Source organism: Phacochoerus africanus, chromosome 9, assembly GCF_016906955.1.
Source record: "Phacochoerus africanus isolate WHEZ1 chromosome 9, ROS_Pafr_v1, whole genome shotgun sequence".
Taxonomy (NCBI): Eukaryota; Metazoa; Chordata; class Mammalia; order Artiodactyla; family Suidae; genus Phacochoerus; species Phacochoerus africanus.
The window spans coordinates 119,290,824-119,313,791 of record NC_062552.1 but is presented as its reverse complement, the minus strand read 5'-3'; the positions used below and the strand labels follow the sequence as shown (position 1 = coordinate 119,313,791).

The following is a 22,968-nucleotide window of genomic DNA, read 5'->3' as shown; positions in this document are numbered from 1 at the left end:
CCTGGCACCCTGTGGACACAGCTGTAATGGAACGGAGCTGTGTCGGCCCAGCTTGGCCTCCTGGGTTTGAAATCTTGGTGCTTTCTTAGCCGGTTGACCTCGGACTAGTCACCTCACCGCTCTACACCTCGGTGTCTCCGTCTATCAAACTCGGATAATAATGGTGCCACTCGGTGGCTGGGCGGGAGGCTTCAGTGGGATGATGAGGCACCTGAACTTCCTGGAGCAGTGCCGGCGTCTGGGTAAGCGGTCAAATGATAGTGTTGCGGAATTGTCACCAGGTCCGGGTCCTAAGTGCCATTTCCAGGACATGGCAGGAAAAAACCCCAGCTGTATGCTTGACAGGCCCAGAGCTGACACACTTTGGTCTCCAAAGCCAAGAGCCTCTTGGTTAATTGCTAATAAGGTGGAAAAGGGCATCTGGGATCTTCGTCTCCTTGAAAGTGCTGAGGGTTGGTTGCGTCTTCCACCCACTGCGCGCGTGCGCACACACACACACAGAGTCCGGCCTGGGAGGCCAGGGCCAGCCCAGGCTGGGGACCTTCATGGCTGGTGACGCACCTCGCCTCCCACAGGACAGAGTGAACCTGCTGGAGCGGGTGACCCGGGAGCACGCGCATTTCCAGGCGAGCGTGGACGAGTTCCAGCTGTGGCTGAAGGCAGTGGTGGAGAGGGTGAGCAGCTGCGTGGGGCACAAGAGCCAGCTGAGCACCAAGGACCGTCTCTCGGCGCTGCAGGTAACGCCCCGCCAGCCTCTGCCAGAGGGGTCTGCAGAGGGAGTGCTCACGTGTGGTGGGTCTCGGTCAGGGTTTATTTAAAAGGATGGGGCTGGGAGGCCCTGGGACAGGCCCACATCCCCGACCTCGAGGCCCAGACCCTGTGTGGGGAGGAGCGTGGGATCTGGTGTCGAATGCCTGGGAAAACCTCTGCTTTGTGGAAATCTCTGAGCCCCCAAGGCATCTGGAAACCCAAGGCCACTGCAGCTTGGTCTAGACCAGTGGGTCTCAAAAGGGGGACATTTGGCAACATCTGGAGATGTTTCAGATGGGGGTGGGGATGCTCCTGGCATCGGGTGGATGGAGGCCACAGATGCTGCCGTACATCCTCTAAGGCCCAGGACAGCCCCACAATGACAAAGAGCTGTGTGGCCCCAGGGTCCGTATGTGAGGATAAGGGACCCACTGCGGGCACCAGACCTGCAGCGGGGAGACGCGGGGGCCACTCTGGCCTTCCTGACTTGCTGTGACCTTGATCGAGCTTCTGTCTGCCTCTGTCAAGTGAGTGGGTCAGTTATCTCCCATAATCCAAGGACCTCTTTATAATGTATGCCACAGCTGTACAGCACCTGGACCATTTATGTAATATTTGTATTTAAACTGACTGTCTTAAAAAAAAAAAAACAGTGACCGATGACCACAAAATACCTTATATGACTTGTAAGTTTTGTCTCCCTGTCCGAAAGGAGAAGGTTTTTATAATGAACACGTTTATGAGCTGAAATAGTGTAAAGTGGGGAAGCGATTACCTTTTCTTGCAAAAGCGAAAATCCTCTTTGATTTCTTTCAGTAAGTGGGGAAACGTATTATTAATGCGAGTCTTTCCTGAAAGCAAAGCGAGCTGATCTTTTCCTAAGCTAGTGATACACAGCACACTACTCTCTCATGATGCTAGGCGTTTATTTTATTTTATTTATTTATTTATTTATTCATTTTGGTCTTTTTTTTTTTTTGCCACTTCTTGGGCCGCTCCCGCGGCACATGGAGTTCCCAGGCTAGGGGTCAAATCGGAGCTACAGCCACCGGCTTAAGCCAGAGCCACAGCAACGCAGGATCCGAGCCGCGTCTGCAACCTACACCACAGCTCACGGCAACGCCGGATCGTGTTAACCCACTGAGCAAGGGCAGGGACCGAACCCGCAACCTCATGGTTCCTAGTCGGATTCGTTAACCACTGCGCCACGACGGGAACTCCAGGGCGTTTATTTTAAAAAAAAACATTTATATGTTTGTCTTACATGGAATACCTGTCTCATTTGCAATTAGTAGATGACCACAGACATAGATGGAATGAAGCCAAGTGGAATAAAGTGAACTCTGAAACACGGGGTATCTGTTCATGCATGGAATGGTCACAGCCCCCTTTCTTAGAATAGCCCTAACCTGGAATCACCTTATCTTTGGCTCCACGCTTTTGCTAGCAGAAGGCTCCAAGCCGGAGGCTGCCTGCCTCCTCTTTGTAAAAAAGGAAGATTAACAGATGTCAGAGAGCGTTAAAGACAGAGAACCACCCAATAGGGACTCCCCCCCACCCCCTGACTTCATCAAATGGCTCATAAAAGACCTGGGGAGTTACCTCTTGCACTGTGAGTCAGTGTTATAGAGGCAGACCGTTCATTCCTTGGAAACTGCTGGATTCCTGACTTTAGCCCAGGAATCTAGGAGTTGGTGTTTGGCGTGATGGTCCCAGGGGCCCTGGACATTCAGCAAAATTCTTCTCTTTGTCCTCATGCTCCCCGCCCGCTTTAGGACATCGCCAGCGATTTTCCCAGGGGTAAGGAGTCTTTGAAGAGGCTGGAGGAGCAGGCTGTGGGCGTCATCCAGAACACCTCTCCTTTGGGTGCGGAGAAGATCACCAGAGAACTGGAGGAGATGCGGAACGTTCTGGAGAAGCTGCGTGTGCTCCAGGAGGAGGAGGAGGGGCGCCTGCAGGGTCTGCTCAAGTCCAACGGAGCCTATGAGCAGCAGAGGAGGCAGCTGGAGGCCGAGCTGGCAGAGTTCAGGAAGGACCTTCAGAGGCTGGCAGAGGAGGACCTGGAGCCCGAGACCAAGGCCAGCACTGAGGACGAGCTGGTGGCCCGCTGGAGACTCTACTCGGTGAGCAGAGCTCGGAGAAGCGAAGACCCAGTCCAGGTTCTGCGTGTGCCTCGGCATCCAGCTTGGAGCTCCTCCGGGTAGTGGGAGGACCACGCTAAGTCTCAAGCACACTCGATCTGGTTTTCCTGGATTTTGATAATCTAGGTTCCCTGAGTATTGTAGACAAGTGGGGTGTTTGTACCCATCTTCTGGATTGGGAAACTGAGGCCTGGAGAGATTTTTTTTTTTCCCTCCCTAACACTCCCAGGACCATACCTTGAGATGGTAGGTAATCAAGAGGTAGATTGGGAGTTCCCATTGTGGCTCAGCAGTAATGAACCCAACTAGTATTCATGAGGAAGTAAGTTCAATCCCTGGCTTTGCTCAGTGGGTTAGGGGGTTAGAGATCTGGCATTGCTGTGAGCTGTGGTGTAGGTCACAGATGAGATTCAGATACCGTGTTGCTGTGGCTCTGGTGTATCAGCAGCAAAGCTCTGATTCGACCCCTAGCCTGGGAACCTCCAAATGCTGCACATGTGGCCCTATAAAAGCAAAAAGCAAAAAAAAAAAAAAAAGAGTTGGATTGGGGAGTTCCTGTTGCAGCTCAGCAGGTTAGGAACACAACTAGTATCCATGAGGATGTGGGTTCGATCCCTGGCCTCACTCAGTGAGTTTAATGATCTGGCGTTGCTGCAAGCTGAGGTGTAAGTTGAAGATGTGGCTTGGACCTGGCATTGCTGCTGCTGCGGCGTAGGCCAGTGGCTGTGGATCTGATTCGACCCACACGCAGAAATATTTGGGTGTCAGCAGAAATAAAGCTCACACTCTCTTTAGCACTGAGCCTTGTAAGAGCTCAGATTCCCCTGCAGCGATCCACTTGGCACAAGGGAATTGTTTGTCCTTTAGGACAAAGGTCGGGGTGGCGTGGTGCAGAGATGAAGGGCGGGGACGTCTGGATCAGGCTGCTCAGCTGCAAATCCTGGCTCCTCTCCACACTACCTGACCAGCTTTGCGAGAATTATTTAACCTCAGCTGAATGTGACATGGGCAGAGATGCTAATAGGATCTACCTCCTACATTCCTTATGAGCGTGTGACAACAAAATGTGCTTAGAAAAAATAGAAAACCATCATGAGTTCCTGTTGTGGCTCAGAGGAAATGAATCTGACGCGTATCCATGAGGATGCAGGTTCGATCCCTGGCCTCGCTCAGTGGGTCACGGATCCAGTGTTACCCTGAGCTGTGGTATAGGTCACAGATGCGGATCCCACGTTGTTGTGGCTATGGTGTAGGCTGGCAGGTACAGCTCCGATTCGACCTCTAGCCTGGGAACCTCCATATGCCGCGGGTTCGGCCCTAAAAAGACAAACAAGAAACAAAACAAAACGAAAAGTGCTTAGAACAGCATCTGCCAAGAGCACTTAGACATTATACGGTTTTACCAGGCGTTCAGGAGAGACACACACGTCACAGGGTGTAGACTCAGGGTGGGTTAGGGCCAAGGTCTGGAGAGCCCTGCCAACACTCCCCTGTCCCAGCAGCTACCTGCACGGGGCCTGGCTGTGTTCCAGGAAAGCTTTCCTGAGGCAGGAGACTGACCACAAACCCTGCTGTCTGTCCACTCGATTGAGATGTCAGTTCCGACCCAGAGACCAAGATAGGACTGACCAGAAATCAGTGAAAGGGAATTCCAGATCTTACTGAACAGTTTTGTTCTTTGTTTTTTTCTGTAATGTGAAAATACATTTTATTTTTTTCTTAGCCTTTCTATGTATTGATTGATTGATTGGTTGATTGATTGTCTTTTTATGCATCTGCAGCATGTGGAAGTTCCCAGGCTAGGGGTCGAATCAAAGCTATAGCCGACAGCCTACACCACAGCTCACAGCAACGCCGGATCCTTAACCCACTGAGTGAGGCCAGGGATCGATCCTGCATCCTCATGGATACTCATCGGGGTCATTATCACTGGGCCATAACAGGAACTCCCTTTTCTATTTTTTAAATTGAAGTATAGCTGATTTACAGTGTTGTGCCCGTTTCCGCCGCACAGCAAAGTGACCGTCTTACACACACAGCTGTTCTTTTTCCGTATCATCCTCCATCACATTCTATCACAAGTGATCGAATATAGTTCCGTGTGCTGAGCAGCAGGACCCCATTGCCCAGCCATTTTTCTCTCACTTTAATGATTTTTATTTTTCCCATCATGCCCATCCAGCGTAAATGGAATCGTTGGCATCGACCAACCCCAAACTCCCCGTGCTTCCCGCTCCGTCCCTCGTCCCCCTCGACCACCACACACACGTCTGCTCTCCATGTCTGTGATCCGTTTCTGTGCTATAGACAGACAGACTTTTGTTCTTAAACCAGCATTTCCATAGTAAGAAGTGCTTCTGCTTGGTACACAGAGCCTTGTTAAATGCGGGGGGCCCCATTTTGCCACCAGGGACTGGCCCCCGGCTGCGCTGTTGGGAAGGGCTGGAGGTGGGTTTCCAGGCAATTTCCACTTCCCCGCTCTGCCTCCTATGGAGTGTGGGCCCTGGAAGAGTCAAAGTCAAGATCAAATTCCCCACCTCCCCGGATAGCAGGGAAGGGATGCCTCCAAAGTGCCTGGATGTGGTCAGGGCGCTGGGTGCACACAGCCTCTCAGCCTGTCAACAAGAACGGGATCCACAAAGCACTGTTTTATTTTCTTTTGTTAGTTTCTTTTATTTTGTGGGCCTCAGCTGTGGCACATGGAAGTTCCTAGGCAAGGGGTTGAGTCGGAGCCATAGCTGCCAGCCTATACCACAGCCACAGCAATGCCAGATCCAAACCGCATCCACAGCATACACCATGGATGGGCATCGTGGCAACGCCAGATCCCTAACCTGCTTAGTGAGGCCAGGGATTGAACCTTCATCCTCATGGATCCTAGTTAGGTTCTTAACCCGCTGAGCCACAAAGGGAACTCCCACAGAGCACTTTTAAATTAGTGTTCCCTTTGGTGCTGAAGAGGCAGTTAAGAGCCAGAGGGCCTGGCTCTGATGTCAGGGTCACCGCTTCCCAGCTCTGGAACCTTAAGAAAATGCTTAGCCGGAGTTTCCTTGTGTATAAAACGGGGACACAGAGACTTCCCTTCCAGGTTCTCTGTGGGGCTACATCAATGAGACTCCAGCGCACTCAGCATGGTGTCACCGTTCCTAGATAGTAGTTATTCGTGAGACTAGTAGCTGGTACTCGGTACCCGTCAGTGCCTCGCTATGGGGCAGGTGACGATAAAGAGGGAACCCAGCTCATCTGGAGTGAACATCCTGTGTGGGGTCAGGGAGCGGGGCGGGGAGAGCAGGGGCGGGGCGCAGGGGGTCCCAGACCCGCCTGGGGTGACAGCTTTCTCCCAGGCTGGTCCACCTCCACGGGCCATGCTCATCCTGCTGAGCTCACATGCCTGCCCGGGCATGGAACCTCACCGGCCCCCTGGGATGGGCTCTGTTGCTGCAGGTGATGCGGGCGGCTCTGGCCGCGGAGGAGCCGAGGGTGGACAGGCTGCAGGCCCAGCTGAAGAAGCTCATCGCTTTCCCCCAGGACCCACAGCCACTCTCGGACAGCGTGGTGGCCACCATCCAGGAGTTCCAGAGGTACTGGGCGGGCCCGGACCCCAGACTCCCCTCCCAGGGGCCTCTGCCCATCTGACACCAGCCCCAGAGGAGGCTTGTGCCTCCTGCTACCTGCTAACAAATAACTCTTCTCCTCTCAACGCCGGGTCGTCCCAGGGCCTCTCTGGGCTCAGGCGCTGATCCCTTTTTTTTTTTTCATTAAACATTTTTTTATTTTTAATTTTTTTATGCTACAACTTCTTGATTCATATAATATTATATTTTTAATATTCATCCATGGTTTAGATCTAGTTAATTTGTTTGAACACTGGCACATTATCTCGTTCCATTGATAAGCCCCATCTTTTATTTATTTCCCTCTGGTGGAGGGTTATTGCCAAGCCTTGCTCAAATTGATTTTTTCTGTTTTGGTCTTTTTAGGGCCTCACCCAAGGCATATGGAAGTTCCCAGGCTAGGGATTTAATCAGAGCTGCAGCTGCTGGCTGGATTCGAGCTGAGGCTGTGACCTACCCTGCAGCTTACAACTCCCAATTCTTAACCCACTAAGCAGGGCCAGGAATCGAACCTATGTCCTCATGGATACTACCACTGAGCCACATCAGGAACTCACACAAATTGCTTTGCGATGAATACCCTTGTACCTGTACCTGTGCACAAGAGCAAAAATTTCTTTTTTTTTTTGGAGTTCCCGTCGTGGCGCAGTGGTTAACGAACCTGACTAGGAACCATGAGGTTGCGGGTTCGATCCCTGGCCTCACTCAGTGGGTTAAGGATCTGGCGTTGCCCTGAGCTGTGGTGCAGGTCGCAGACGCGGCTTGGATCCCGCGTTGCTGTGGCTCTGGCGTAGGCCGGCGTCTACAGCTCTGATTTGACCCTTAGCCTGGGAACCTCCATATGCCACGGGAGCAGCCCTAGAAAAGGCAAAAAGACAAAAAAAAAGTGTCATTTTTTCATTTTTTGAAGTTGTATTGAAGTATAGTTGATTTACAGGGATGGAATTGATCTCTTTTCACAGTATCCTGCATTTTGCTCCCAGAACGAGGCCAGCACTTTGCTTTTCTTCCTTGCTAAGTGCCCTCACACTCACTGCCATTAAGTCTCCCCGTGCGGCTTTGCAGGGGCCACTGGCCCACTAGGTCATGGTCCAAGGGTCGGCTTTTCAATGGGCCGGCACCTGCCCAGCAGGCTGCTGGTGCTGATGTCAGCACCGGGGCCTGACTTCAGCCAGCCGCCACCTCCCCTCGGCCTCCACTCCTGAAGGCCAGGCCTCCAGCTTCTTAGCTCAGCCAAGACCAGCAGATCAAATATCCGCCCTTGTGTGGAATTGAGCACCGTGTACCTTTGAATCGCTACTATTGTTACTGCCGAGGCTCAGAGGTGCTCAGAACCCAGCCCAGCTGTCCATGTCTCTGTGATACCTCTCACCCCCCTGCTTGATCCAGGGAGCTCTCCCCTTGCTGGGTGTCTCTCATCCCCCATCTGTACATTCAGAGCAGGGGCCTGGGTCCCCCCAGGGGATGCTGAGTCGGTGGCCGGCTTAGGTGGGGGGTGAATCACCTGTGCACAAAGTGGGCAGTGGGATGGGGTGGTAGAGCTCTCCCTTGCCCCCGTTGCCCTTGTGAAGCTGCCAGGCGCTGGTTATCTGTGACAGGGGACAACTGGAGTATAGCTGACTTACAAGATCGAGTTAGTTGGGACACACAGCAAAGTGATTCAGTCATACCTGCATATTCTTTCTCAGATTCTTTTCCATTACAGGTTATGACAAGTTCCTGAGTAGGGTTCCCGGGGCTGGGCAATGGACACTATATTTGCAAAGTTACTTGTAGAATTGATTTGGGCCTGGAGTGATGGTATCTTTTTCTTTCTTTCTTTTTTCTTTTCTGATTTTTAGGGCTGCACCCGTGGCATATGGAAGTTCCCCAGCTAGGGGTCAAATCCAACCAGAGCTATAGCTGCCGGGCACAGCCACAGCCACAGCCACAGCAACCTGGGATCCAAGCTGCCTCTGTGACTGGGTCCCCAACCCACTGAGCAAGGCCAGGGATCAAACCCGCATCTTCATGGATACTAGCTGGATTCGTTTCTTCTGCTGCACCACAATGGGAACTCCAAGGGATGGTATCTTAAGAAAGGATTTTGTTTGCCTCTGCGAGATGCCAGGGCCAGGCAGTGGCAGTGTGGGGTCTCCACAATTCCTCTTCAAGGCTTGACTTTCCTGGTCCGGAAGCTGGGCTGCAAGTCTGTTTGGAGACTGGCTTACGTTCAGTGTCCTTATATCCGGAAAGTGTAGGCCTCTGGGGACCAGGACACTCCATCAGCCTGTGGACCAGGAGAGTGCCCTCCCTGGGAGCAGCCCGAGCCAGGCTCTCTGGGGCTCCAGGCAAAGGCCTCACCCCTGGACTGACCCTCTCTCCCCTCTCTCGGGTTCCCCCTCCCCGGCGCTGGCAGGCTGAAGGCGAAGAGCAGCAGGCTATGCAATGCCGCGGATGTGGAGCTGTGGCAGCGTCTCCAGCGGCCCCTGCAGGACCTGCAGCTGTGGAGGGCTCTGGCCCAGAGGCTCCTGGATGTCACCGCCAGCCTGCCAGACCCGCCCTCCATCCACACCTTCCTGCCGCAGATTGAGGTAACCAGGGTTCCGTCTAGAGGGCTGGAGGGCACCTGCCAGGCATGATGTGTCAGTCACCCCCGCAGGGAAAGGCAGGTCACTGGTCCTCCAGCCATCAGGGGAGAGCTCAGTGAACCACCTGGAGAGTTCTAAGTGCACAGGAAATGTCAGCACTTGTAGTTATTGGTGACGAAAGTAAGTCACCCCATCAGTTCTTGGTAGAAGGTGTGACCCCAGGATTCTGCACTGACCCCCCCACACGCACCCCTTCTCTTCAGGATCCCGCAGCAGGCACTCGTCTGGTGGAGGCGTGAGCGGTGCTGACAGCAGGATGTCAGGCATCACCTTTATTGTGTATCAACTGGGACGCATGTGACAAGCGACAGAAACCCTGAGCCGTGGTGGCTTAAGACACGGAGTCTCTCAGGTGGTCCAAGAGCTGACTTGAAAGCTCAGCAGTATCATCCAGGACCCAGGCTCCTTTATGGCCTGAAGATGGCTGTCGCTTTTGCAAACATGCGTCTTTACGTGAACAAGAGTTTGTTGAGGAAGGAACGGCGTGGGGACAAAGGGGCTTTCTCTACCCACCATTTCCAACACGGAGGCACACCCTCCATCCCGGAAGCCCCAGTAGATTCTCCTTACACCTTATTGGCCAGACCAGGTCACGTGACCATCCCTGGACTAGTCCCTGGCTGAGGATGATGGGATTGCCACCCCTGGCTTGTACCAATTATAGACACAACTTTGTGTTAAGAAATGATTAGAGAAGACAATTTATTTCATACTTTAGGAAGTGAACAGTCCTTTTGGAGAACTGACAAATGGGCCGAAGGCAGGACGGTTTTACAGAATAAAGAATTAAACAATAAGAAAGAGAAAAATAGGAGTTCCCATTGTGGCTCAGTGGGTTCCGACATAGTATCTATGAGGATGCAATTCAGTCCCTGGCCTCACTCAGTGGGTTAAGGACCCGGTGTTGCCATAAGCTGCAGTGTAGGTCACAGACGCAGCTCAGATCCCACGTTGCTGTGGCTGTGGTGTAGGCCGGCAGCTGTAGCTCCGATTTGACCCCTAGCCTGGGAGCCTCCATATGCCACAGATGCAGCCCTAAAAAGACAAAAAAAAAAAAGAAGGAAACAAAAGGCACTTCCCATCCCACAAGCCACAGGACCCACTGCTAACATGTTGGGGCGCTTTCTCCATCACTTTTTCTGTCCAGCTTAGTGTTACCGGGGGTACACCCCCCCGCCCCCCGTGAGCACTCAGCCACAGAGCAGTGTCTGCATTCTGGAGGGTCTGAACTTCATTGGTGAAGAAGGCTTCATCAATGTCTTCCATTTGTTGGGGTTCCGTTTTGTGGAAGAGCTCAAGATAACCTTGCTTTTCCACTTGGGGTTCATGTGGGAACAAGAGTTTGGTTTCTGTCTCCATAGCTCTTAAAGGCCGTGGCCTCATCTTTCCCTCCACGGGGGGCTGTGGGCTCACCTCCCCTGTGCTCCCAAGAATGATGGTCTCTCTTTTTGAGATATTCCTCAGGGCTCCCCAGAGTGAATTTCATGTGTGCACAAACCTCAGTTGTAGGTCAGATAACCCCAAATATACCCTTTATATTTGATGAAAATCCCATGACATAGGGTCACCTGTGGGCAGAAGCTTTAATGGATTCCTTACTGTTTTTATGCAGTTGGGCTCATGACATAGAGCTCTATGTTCTGATATTTTCAGTTGACACATAGGAACTTTTTCTCAGCATCTTTTAGAGAATTTTCCTTTCTTTCTTTCCTTTTTTTTTTTTTTTTGTAAGGGCCAAACCCAAGGCATATGAAGGTTCCCAGGCTAGAGGTTGAGTCAGAACTGTAGCTGCCGGCCTACACCACAGCCACAGCAACACCAGATCCAAGCTGCTCTGCAACCTGCACCACAGCTCATGGCAATGCCAGATCCTTAATCCACTGAGCGAGGCCAGGAATTGAACCCGCGTCCTCATGGTTGCTAGTCAGGTCCGTTAACCACTGAGCCATGACGGGAACTCTCAGCATCTTTTAAAATGGGTCAATAAAGTTGTCACTTCAAATGGTGGCAGAATATTCCGTTTGGGGGCATGACATTATTATTATTATTATTTTTTTTTTTTGCTATTTTTTGGGCCGCTCCCGTGGCATATGGAGGTTCCCAGGCTAGGGGTCGAATCGGAGCTGTAGCCACTGGCCTACGCCAGAGCCACAGCAACGCGGGATCCGAGCCGCTGCTGCAACCTACACCACAGCTCACGGCAACGCCGGATCCTTAACCCACTGAGCAAGGGTAGGGACCGAACCCGCAACCTCATGGTTCCTAGTCGGATTCGTTAACCACTGCGCCACGACGGGAACTCCATGACATTATTTTTTTAAAAGATCTGCAATTAGATTGTTTAGATCATTTCCAATTTTCTTTTCTTTTCCTTCCTTCCTTCTTTTCTTGCTTTCTTTCTTTAGTTTTTAGGGCTGTACCTGTGGCATATCAAGGTTCCCAGGCTAGGGGTGGAATCGGAGCTACAGCTGCTGGCCTGCACCACAGCCACAGCAACATCAGAGCCGAGTCTGCAACGCTGGATCCTTAACCCACTGAGTGAAGTCAGGGATCGAACCCGCATCCTCATGGATACCAGTCAGGTTCAATTCCACTGAGCCACAGAGGGAACTCCTAGATTGTTTCCAGTTTTCATGGTCATAATTAACATGTTGAAAATCTGTGTTCACGGATTTTTGTTTCCATTTCTACCTTTTCCTCATTTTACTGATGAGGAACCAGAAGAAGTTAAGGTGCTTGTTCAAGGTCAGGCTGCTCAAGGCAGGCAGAGCCAGGGCCAGACCTAATGCTCTCCTCCATTTTCACTTTGCCTCCTGGAAACAGCTTTGGGGGGCAGCAGAATAATTATTCTCATTTGACCATTGAGGAAACCGAGTCTCCCAGAGGGGAAGCCACTGGCTCAAGGTCACACAGCCATTAAGTAACAGGGCTGGCTTTGACCTCCTGTCAAAATCTTGTCTGGGGAGTTCCCTTCATGGTGCAGTGGAAACGAATCTGACTAGAATCCATGAGGATGCGGGTTTGATCCCCAGCCTCGCTCAGTGGGTCAGGGATCCGGCATTGCCGTGAGCTGTGGTGTAGGTTGCAGACTCAGCTTGGATCCTGACATTGCTGTGGCTGTGGTGTGGGCCGGCAGTTGTAGCTCCGATTAGACCCCTAGCCTGGGAACCTCTATATGCCGCAGGTGCGGCTCTAAAAAGCAAAAAAAAAAAAAAAAAAAAACCCCAAAAAACAAAAACAAAAAACTTGTCTGATTTTCCTTACCTTGTCACCATTCTGTTTCGTCCTGTCCTTTCTGGGGCAGAAGGCAAACCAGGGCCTCCCTGAGGCAGGATGGAGTTCCTGTTTTTCTAGGACTTGACCCAGGACTCTGTTCGGGAACATCACGGAGCAGCGGGTTGGAACACGTGGGCCCAGGACTTTGTGCCCATGTGAACACTGTTGGCTGGTTGGGAGTGCATCTTGCATCACCCGGGCAGGACAGATTTCACAGGCCGGAGCTGCCACTTGCCAGCCTTCTCATTTCTTGACTCAGCTCGGGCATCTAATCTCGGAGCGGCCTCTGGGTCTGCAACATCCAGCCAAAAGCTGGGCATAGCTGGTGTACCCATTCCTGCGAGCCGCCGTAACAAAGCACCCAAACCTGGCAACAGACGTTCATTCTTTCAACATTCTCGAAGCTAGGGAGTTCCTGTTGTGGCTCAGCGGGTTTAGAACTTGGCTAGTATCCATGAGGATGCAGGTTCGATCCCTGGCCTCACTCAGTGGGCTAAGGATCCAGCGTTGCCGTGAGCTGTAGCTGAGATCACACATGTGTCTCGGATCCAGTGTTGCTGTGGCTGTGGTGTAGGCCGGCAGCTGCCGCTCTGATTTGACCTTTAGCCCGGGAACCTCCATATGTCACACATGCCACCCTAAAAAGGAAAAACAAACAAACAAAAAGCAGGCCAAAAAAATCCAAAGTTCTAGAAGCTAAACATCCAAAGTCAGGGTGTCAAGAGGCCTTGCTCGTTCCAGCAGGCGGTCAGGAGCAGCTGGGGTCCAGGTGAGCAAGGCTGGGGGTGTGTCACAGTCAGTGGCGGTGGGATGGAGACGGGATGGATTTCCGAGGCACGTAGGAGGTAGAATTCTTGCTCGGGCTTTGGTCATAAGATGGATGTGGGGGATGAAAGAGGAATCGGAATGACCCCGACCTTCGGGGCCTCCCACCGCATTCCTGCCAGCCTGTTTCTCCTTATGTTTGCTGCTTCCTTGGAAACCAGCACCAAGGCCCAGCCTCCTGTGCAGGTGCAGCCTGAACAGGTGCACTTCTGGCCCCGCCTCCCCCTTCCCCGTATTCTGCAGTTGACGGAGACCTTGTCGCCCGCAGGCGGCCCTGGCAGAAAGCTCCCGCCTGAAGGAGCAGCTGACGATACTGCAGCTGAAGAAAGACCTGCTGGGCGGTGTCTTTGGCCAAGAGAGAGCCACGGCCCTCCTGGAGCAGGTGGCCACCTCCGTGAGGGACAGGGACTTGCTGCACAACCGTCTCCTTCAGAGGAAGAGCAAACTGCAGGTGAGCACGGCCGGCTGGCCCTCTGCCCTCGGCCTGGCCTTCCAGAGAGGGCCAGCTGTGCCTTCTGGCCCCAGCTCCACCGGCAGCCACAGCCCTGGCCATGGCTCTTGGTCCCCACCACCCCAGGCCCCTCCCCTCTAATCTGAGTAGGATTACCACCCCGCCTTCTCGCCTGTCTGCCTCCTGCCTCTGTCCCCCAACACCCTTCTACACAGATCAAATCGGACTGTCTCCCCCAGAGAGCTGGGGGCTGTCAGATAAGAAGACGCAGCCAGGAGTTACCGCTGTGCACCGGGGGTTAAGGATCTGGCATTGTCTCTGCAGTGGCTCGGGTTGCTGCTGAGGCATGGGTTTGATCTCCGGCCCGGCACAGTGAGTTAAAGGATCCAGACACTTGATTTCTGGCCCCAGAACTTCCGTATGCCATTGAGTGTAGCCAAAAAAAAAAAAAAAAAGGCGGGGCTGGGGGGGGGCGTACAGAGAAAAACACTTGCAAACTTTAAACCCCGGAGAGCTGGAAGCCAGTATTATTAGGGACACACTACTAAATGGCCACAGGAAATCAAAGACGTCGCATAGGATACTGTGGCTAGTTTATTCCTTTACGTAGCAAATGTTTGCTGAGCATCTGGTGGTGATAAGGCTGATGAAGGCAGCGACCTGTGGACACGCTGACCAGGGGCCCTGCACCCACGAAGAGCATCGCATCCTTGGCCTCAACCAGTCTATACGTAGCAAATATTTAGCAAACATCTTAGGGTTTGCAGGACAGATGGTCTCTGTTGCAGCTTCTACCCTTGCAGCATGAAAGCCACTGTAAGTGCATGGGTGTGGCTATGTGCCAATAAAACTTTATTTACAAACACAGGCCTCTGCTGGGTCTTGGGGTGTGTGGTACTAGATGTAGTTTGCCAGCCCCTGTTCTAGAGGCAGAACAACTGTCAGGTGAGGACAGCAGGGTGACTCTAAAGAGGGGCATCCCTCCCCCTTGAGGGCTCCAGGAAGGCTTCCTGGAGGGGGTGATGCCCGAGTGATTCTGAGCCGGTCAGGGGTAGGCTGGTGAAAGAGCCGCAGGTCTGTGAAGGTCAGTCCAGTCTGGATCACAGGGAGCCCTGCAGGAAAACTGATGAGCCTACTGCCTGTTCTGTCCCCGCAGAGCTCGCTCGCTCAGCACAAAGATTTCGGGGCGGCTTTTGAACCCCTGCAGAAAAAGCTCTTGGACCTCCGAATCAGGATCCAGGCCGAGAATGGGCTTCAGCGGGATCTTCCTGGAAAACAGGCCCAGCTTTCAAGGTTGCAGGTAAGAGGTCTGTGGGGCCTGAGTCACCTCTGCTCAGGTGCACCTAGAAGCTGCCCCCGCCCCCTGCAGTAACGGTACCCAGCAGAGCCGGCCCCAGCCAGAAATCTAGACCTTCCTTGAGATCTGACCTTTTAGCTAAACTGAACCGCTGCTGATAGATGTACCTGTTAGTTCCCGGCTTCTGCGAGGCCTTTAGCACCTCCAAACAGCTGATCCTGGAGCCTAAAAAAATGATAAGCTCTGCTTTTCCTGCTCTATGGTTCCAAAGTCTAACGTGGATATTTGTTTTCAGCGTTGCTTTGCTAGGTGTTCCTAGTGAGTCCTAATTTAGCCTTCAGTTAAATAAACAACTTGGGGATTAAAAATAACTGTTTTAAGAGTTTTCTTGAGGTGTAGCGGGTTATGTTGGCATGAGGTCGATCCCTGGCCTGGGAACTTCCACTTGTCATGGGCGCAGCAAAAAAAAAAAAAAAAAAAAGCTGTTTTAAAACACAGGAACTATACATCACCAGTCGTTGTTGGCTGGATAAGGAGCTTGCTGATTTTTAAAATGTATGTGAAACAGCAATTATCTTTTTATATATTTATTTTTTATTTTTAGGGCTGCACCCGTGGCATATGGAGGTTCCCAGGCTAGGGACTGAATCAGAACTGCAGCTGCTGGCCTACGCCACAGCCACAGCAACTCTGGATCCAAGTTGCATCTGAGACTTAGGCCACAGCTCATAGCAATGCCAGATTCTTAACCCACTGAGCAAGGCCAGGGATCGAACCCGCGTCCTCAGGGATACTAGTCAGGTTCTTAACCTGCTGAGCCACAGCGGGAACTCAAACAATTATCTTTTTAAAATCCAGGCACGGTTCATACATAATCTGGGAGTGTTCTTTGAAAGACATTAAAAGTGGTGCATTTGGGGCTTTAAAACTACAGCTGGAATAGGATCATTCATAACCATTCAAGTATGAGTCCAGACGCAAGTCTGTCCCCCAAAGACACCTTCTGGTCTTAAGCAGCTTATTTCCGTGGTGTCTCAAGAGTATTTTCATCTCATTTTAAAGATTCTCGCCAGTCCTGAGAGTGGGCCCATCAGACAGACAGCCATGTGGTCCAGTGGATGGAGCGGAGGGGTCCCGCCACCCCTGGACCCTCCCAAGTAGTTTCTCCCACTCCGAGCCCCTCCCCCACCCCTCCCCCACCAGCCTCCCCACTCGTTCCTTCCTCTACTGCAGGGGCTGCAGGAGGAGGGGCTGGACCTGGGGGCGCAGGTGGAGGCCACGCGGTCTCTGATCCAGGACAACCCCAACCACCAGCACAAAATGGACCAGCTTTCTGCCGACTACCAGGCCCTGCACAGGTCCCTGGAGGTGAGGAGCTGGCCGAGGGTCTGTGCTCCTGGAATCTGACACTGTCCCTCTTTGCATCCTTTGTTCCTTCCAACCCTTCTTCTTCTTCCTCCCTTCTTTTCTTCCCTTCCTCATCCATTCAGCAATTATCGAGTGCCTCCTGTATGCCAGGCAGTGCTCTGGGCCCTAAGGATGCAGGCAGCATGAGCAGGACAGCCAAGGCTCCTGCTTTCCTGGAGTTTAAGTTCTAGTGGGCAGGACAACAAATCAGCGACATGTTAAATACACAATTCCGCATGTGCCAGGAGGCCAAAGAGCCACCAGGCTGTACATGCAGGAGCCCCATCACATGTTTGCTGTACCAGGTGGAAAGGTGGGTCCTGGTGGCTGTGTCTGCAGTGCCCTCTAGTGGCCGCCTAGATCTTTTCTGGCGTCTGCACGGGATGGATGCCGCTATGGTCGTGGGATGTGGATGTGGTAGGGATGGGTCCTTCAGACTGGCCTGAGGACAAGCTGAAATGTACGCTCCAGGCCCCACCCTAGTACTGATTCAAATGGCGTCCTGGGTCTGATTTGTAATGAGTGGCCCAGGTGTGCAAAGCTGGCTCTCAGGCAGTCACGCCTCAAGAAAACTCATCAAAGGCAGAATTTGCCACCCTTCCGGATCCTGCATGCCCTATTTTATTTTATTTTTATTTAAAAAAATTATTTATTGCTTTTTAGGACCACACCCACCATGGCATGGACGTTCCCAGGCTAGGGGTTGAATCGGAGCTGTAGCCACTGGCTGGCCCACACCACAGCCACAGCAACACCAGATCTGAGTCGTGTCTGCGACCTATGCCACAGCTCATGGCAACACCGGATCACCGACCCCATTGAGCGGGGCCAGGGATCGAACCCACATCCTCATGGATGCTGGTTGGATTCATTTCCACAGCGCCACACAATGGGAATGTCTTTTTTTTTTTTTTGCATGCCCTATTTTTTTTTTTTTGTCTTTTTGCTATTTCTTGGGCCACTCCCACGGCATATGGAGGTTCCCAGGCTAGGGGTCTAATCGGAGCTGTAGCCACCAGCCTACGCCAGAGCCACAGCAACGCAGGACCCGAGCCGCGCCTGCAACCTACACCACAGCTCACAGCCACAACGCCGGATCGTTAACCCACTGAGCAAGGGCAGGGACCGAACCCGCAACCTCATGGTTCCTAGTCGGATTTGCCAACCATTGTGCTACAACGGGAACTCCCATGCCCTATTAATAACCAATATTCCTGACATCCTCTTTGCCATCCTGAAATTCATAATTTTAAAATTTAATATAATGCTTTCTGTCTCATCAAAAAGAGAAGTAAAAGGAGAGTAATTATAATAAAATAATGCATTGTTATTACAACTCTAATAGAAAAGAATCTGAAAAAAGAATACAGATAGATGGATAAATAGATAACTGACTTGCTTTGCTGTACACGCAAAACATTGTAAATCAACTATACCTCAGTTTAAAAATAAAATAATGCCTTTCAATAAAGAAGCGCTCTAAGATGGCCAGAGACATTAGGAGGTGGTCAGAATGGGCTTGGTAGCCACAAATGCCTCTAGTGATGAAATTACTGGAGTCAGAGTCTAAGCTCTGGTCACGATAAACAGGTTTCTGCCTTTGCGGATGTTGGCAGGACAGGGGACGACCTTCTGGGATGTGGGGCCGTTCTGTGTCGTTGGTCTTGAATGAGGCACTAGGTCTAGATGAATACATTTCATTCCATTTCATAAATTAGCAGCGAGGGGGTCTCAAGGGTGAGGCCCTGGAGGTCAGGAAATAGGAATCACTGCCCTTGCTCAGGGGCCACAGAGCCCGCAGAAGCAGCAGACAGCAGTTTTCATGCGGACGCGCAAGTGGTGAGCTCAGGGATCGTTATAATAATTAGAAACGGCATTAGCTGAGCATCGTAAGGGTGGCAAAATGGTGCTATTCTAATTCTTTCATACTTCTTTAGTTATTGGTCTGGCGTTTTTTATTTTGGTTTTGTTGGTTTGGTTTGGTTTTTCTCCCTCTTAGGCCCACACCTGCAGCGTGTGGAAGTTCCTGGGGTTGGGATCAAATCAGAGCAGCAGTTGCAGGTCCACGCCACAGCCACAGCAACGCCAGATCTGAGCCGCAGCTGTGACCTGCACTGCAGCTTGTGGCAACGCCAGATCCTTAACCCACTGAGCGAGGCCAGGGATTGAACCCGCATCCTAATGGACACTAGTCAGGTATCCTAATGGATGCGACCTGCTGATCTACAATGGAAACTCCTGTATTAATTGTTTAAATACTTCTTCAAAGAAGTATGCCTCTCTTTTATTATGTTGGTGCTCAGTGCTTTTTAGGTCTAATAAGTTCTTTTTTTTGTCTTTTTTTTTTTTTGCTATTTCTTGGGCCGCTCCCGCGGCATATGGAGATTCCCAGGCTAGGGGTCAGATCGGAGCTGTAGCCTCCAGCCTGCACCAGAGCTACAGCAACATGAGATCCGAGCTGCATCTGCCACCTACACCACAGCTCACGGCAACGCCGGATCCTTAACCCACTGAGCAAGGGCAGGGACCGAACCCGCAACCTCATGGTTCCCAGTCAGATTCGTTAACCACTGCGCCACGACGGGAACGCCTAGGTCTAATAAGTTCTAATAAGCACTTCCGGCTCAGCTCAGCCCAGGTGATATTCCTACCCCCCCCAACCCCCAGGGGGTACGTACCCCACCAAGCAAGGGAGTGGCCATTTAAGCACTGGGTCCAATGTTGGTGCACAAGGGATAGGAGAGGACAGTGGCAGTGAGAGTGCAGGAGAGTCCCCAGCTCCAAGTGGGCCTGGCATCCAGTGCTGTCAGCCAGCGTCTGTATAATCATAGACAGAAAAGTGAACATCTAAGTATGCAGCTTGATATGTTTTTAAAAACAACACGTCTGCATTACCAGCACCGAGACACAGAAAAATACCTCCCTTCGTGCCCCTTCTAGTTATTGCCCACTCCTGAAGGTAACCCTGACCTTCGACTTGGCACAGCCTTGATTGAATTTGCCTGTTGTATATGTGACTTCAATGGAATCAGGCAGAATGTTTTATTTTGTGTCCAGCTCTTAGGTCTCCACGTGTGGTTGTAAATCCTTCTGTAGCGTCGCACTAGATTCTATGTAGATTGCTCATTCTTGCTGTGGCGAAATAGTCCATCACGTGCAAGTATCATAGTGCATTTATCCAACTACTGATGGCACTTGGGTCGTTTCCAGTTTGGAGTTCTTGTGGGCAACAGCACACGCATGCCTTTTGGTGAAGGTGTGTTCGCATCTATTGGTTTACACCCAGGGGTGAAATGGTTCATTCATAGGGATGCCTGTATCCGGTTTTATTAGATGCCAACCTCAGTCTTCCCAGGTGGTGGTACCAGTTTACACCCCATGGGGTGTGGCCGGGAGTTCCCACTGCCCACATCCTCGTGCAGACTTGGTACTTTCTGAGAGGCGCTTTATACCCGAGTTGGTCTTTCAGGGTTAAGTTCCTGGCACCGTGCAGAAAGGAGGGCCAGCTGGGTGAGGTCCTGGTGGACCATGGTGCCTCTGGGCTTGGGCAGAGCTGGGGGCTCTGCAGGGTGGGGTGGCCCAAGGTCTCAGCCTGGGCCCCTGGGGCTGTGCTTGCTGCAGGACCTCGTGGACAGGTGCCAGCAGAGCGTACGGGAGCATTGCACCTTCAGCCACCAGCTGCTGGAGCTGCGGCACTGGCTCGCCGTGCTCACTCAGAAGCTGGAGGCCCACCGGGGGTACCTGGGTCCGTGGGATGCTCAGTCCCGAGAGGCTGAGGCCGAGGTAAGGTGGCTCTTCTCACCCCCAGGGGGCAGATTCCCTCCCTGCACCCCCCAAAAGCAGGTCTGGGGGCTAGTGCTCTCCTACTGGGGACCAGAGGCCCCCTTCCTTAACACCATATTGTGTCTGTGTGTCCGTGTGTCCTTCAGAGACTGCTGGCCAAGCTCCCAGAGAAGGAGGCCCAGCTGCCCCTGATCGAAGCCCTCGGGCGGCTGGTGATGGAGAAGTCTTCTCCGGAGGGGGCCGCCATGGTCCAGGAGGAGCTGGCGGAGCTGGCGGAGTCGTGGGGGGCCCTGAGGCTGCTGGAGGAAAGCCTGCTGAGGTAAGATGACCTCTTGGCTCTGAGCCTGGTCCCAGACAATCCCCCCTGCCCTTCCCATCCAGGGAGAGCTCAGTCGTGCCTCCAGAAGAGATGGCTGGCTGGGGTTCTGCTGCGTGCCAGGCGTGGTGCCAGGTATGGTGCCAAGTGCCTCCAGGCATCTCCAGGCAATTGTAGCAGGTGCACTAGGAGCAGGGACATGTCCCAGCTTGGGAGTTAGCCTCCAGCCCCTTCGGGCTTGGGCCTCACCTGTGTCGGTGGGTCTATACACCTCGATGGTGGTCCTGTGTGTCCCGAGGAGGAAACTGGAAATGCAGGTGCCCTGGGATGTTCCAACGAAGCTAAAGGACGGGCACAGACTGTCCCGAGCAGAAGTCAGCTCCTGCTGTGACTTCTCCCGTGACCTGGGAGTCCTCATCACTTCATCATGTTGAACTCGGCTGATTTGTCTTCTCAGCCTCATCAGAAACCAGCAGCTGCAGAGGACGGAAGTGGATTCAGGGAAGAAAATGATTTTCACCAACAACATTCCAAAGACTGGGTTTCTCATCACCCCCACGGATCTCATTTCCCGACATCACCGTCGGGTGAGTCGTCCAGTGGGGCTTCCGGGGAGGGACCAGGTCCCGAGTCAGTTGATGGTTGGAAAGTGTCTCCAGCAAAGTAGCCTCCCTGCCTGGGACCCCTTGCTCAGCTCAGGACTGGGCCACCTCCCATCTCAGGGGAGCTTGCCCGGCTGTGGTACTGGGGCTCCGTGTGCCACCGGACAGAGGGTCCCAGAGACCCCAGACCCAGGGTTCACACAGGGAAGGCATCCTTTGGACAGACCAGCCTCACCCACAGAAATCCTGCGTGCTCTCCTTGAAGGGAGGAGGGTGTCAAGGTTGGAAGCTTCCTGCCACCCCGGATTGCAAACGGAAAGCACCCAAGATGGGACTTGCTTGTGCCCTACGCTGTATTTTGTAAAAAGAACTAACCTAACTACCTAGTATCATATATCCCTTCCCTTGACTAGCTTTAAAAGAATAGAATCAGGGAGTTCCCATTGTGGCTCAGTGGGTTAAGGGCCCCACATTATCTCCGCTGCTGGGCCTCAGGGCACATTTTGAGGACCAAGGAGCCGGGAACCAAGGGAATAGAATCAGGGTTTCCGGGACGGGCAGTTCGTGGCAGTAGGTGCCACGGCGGCCTGTGGCTGAGCACTGTGAGCTGGTCCCGGGGTAACGCGGCCCTCCCAGAAGAGGTGAACCATCAGGGGGAGGCCCACGGCTGAGCGGGGGTCGAGGAGAGGAGAGGACGGGTGTGTGCAAAGACCTGGGGGCGAGAGCACCGGGACGGGGGCCGGGTCGCCGCTGTGGGCTCCGAGGATGGGGCGGGTGACACGGGCTGTGGAGCCAGGCAGAGCCAGAACCCGAGACCCTGGAGTCACATCCAGGAGTGTGAGACGCCACAGTGTATGAATGAGGCTCACCTAAATGGACTCGCATTTTATTTATTTATTTATGTATGTATGTATTTATTTAGTCTTTTTAGGGCTGCACCTGCAGCACATGGAGGTTCTCAGGCCAGGGGTCAAATCAGAGCTGTAACCACTAGCTTTCGCCACAGCCACAGCAGCACAGGATCCGAGCCATGTCTGCGACCTACACCACAGGTCACGGCAACGCCGGATCCTTAACCCACTGAGCGAGGCCAGGGATCGCACCCACATCCTCATGGATACTAGTCGGATTCTTTTCTGCTGAACCACAGCAGGAACTCCTAGGCTTGCATTTGAGACAGAGCACTCTGGCCGTGTAGCCTGGAGGGGGCAGAAGTGGCAGAAGGTGCCCTGTAAGGGATGATGCTGGCTGCCTCCAGGAGACCAGGGAGGAAGATGACAGTGAGGGACATCCCTGGCCCCCTAACCATGGCCACATTGAGTAGAGGTGCAGTCCTCAAACCCCACCCCCACCCCCCCCACCCTACCCCGCCACCCCAGCTGCCTCTCTTCACCACTGGGGCCTCCTCATCCCCACCCATCTGCTGGGTTGGACTCCACCCAGGGGGCTGTTTGCAGAAGCTCTGAGTCTTTGGTCGCACTCTGCGCTCCTGCAGGCACGTCCGCTGCTCCGGGAGGGAGAAGGCAGCCGCGAAGATTTCTCCCAGCTCCTGAGGAACTTTGAGCTCTGGTTGCAGGTGGAAAATTCCAAGCTGGTTAGAATCATCGCCATGAAAGCTGCCACCGCCGAGGACTTGAGGACCAGAGAAACAAAGTTGCAGGTTTGTTCCCAAGGAAAAACGCCCTTTTCCCCGGGTTTTGCCCCCAAAGATACACTGCTGCCAGGGAGCCCTCCCAGAAAGGGAGCATATGCATAGCTGGTGAGCTCTCCTGGTTTGTGCATAAATAATGGTTTTTAAACATTTTGGCTCAAATATTTCATTATTTATTTATTTATTTACAGCTGCACCTGTGGCATATGGAAGTTCCCCTGGCCA

At 52.7% G+C, this 22,968-nt stretch overlaps 1 protein-coding gene across 3 annotated transcripts in view; it reads left to right on the top strand.

The window, feature by feature from the left end:
• Window positions 1-22,968, top strand: part of SYNE3 (spectrin repeat containing nuclear envelope family member 3) — a 99,851-nt gene that overhangs the window by 58,050 nt on the left and 18,833 nt on the right. For all 3 annotated transcript variants that reach the window (XM_047794492.1, XM_047794491.1, XM_047794493.1), the window contains 11 exons: window positions 576-737; window positions 2,526-2,873; window positions 6,336-6,472; window positions 8,904-9,078; window positions 13,505-13,687; window positions 14,844-14,987; window positions 16,218-16,352; window positions 20,013-20,174; window positions 20,321-20,493; window positions 20,948-21,077; window positions 22,588-22,752. In XM_047794492.1, the coding sequence (XP_047650448.1) occupies window positions 576-737; window positions 2,526-2,873; window positions 6,336-6,472; window positions 8,904-9,078; window positions 13,505-13,687; window positions 14,844-14,987; window positions 16,218-16,352; window positions 20,013-20,174; window positions 20,321-20,493; window positions 20,948-21,077; window positions 22,588-22,752 (1,914 nt within the window). The remainder of the gene's footprint in view (window positions 1-575; window positions 738-2,525; window positions 2,874-6,335; window positions 6,473-8,903; window positions 9,079-13,504; window positions 13,688-14,843; window positions 14,988-16,217; window positions 16,353-20,012; window positions 20,175-20,320; window positions 20,494-20,947; window positions 21,078-22,587; window positions 22,753-22,968) is intronic.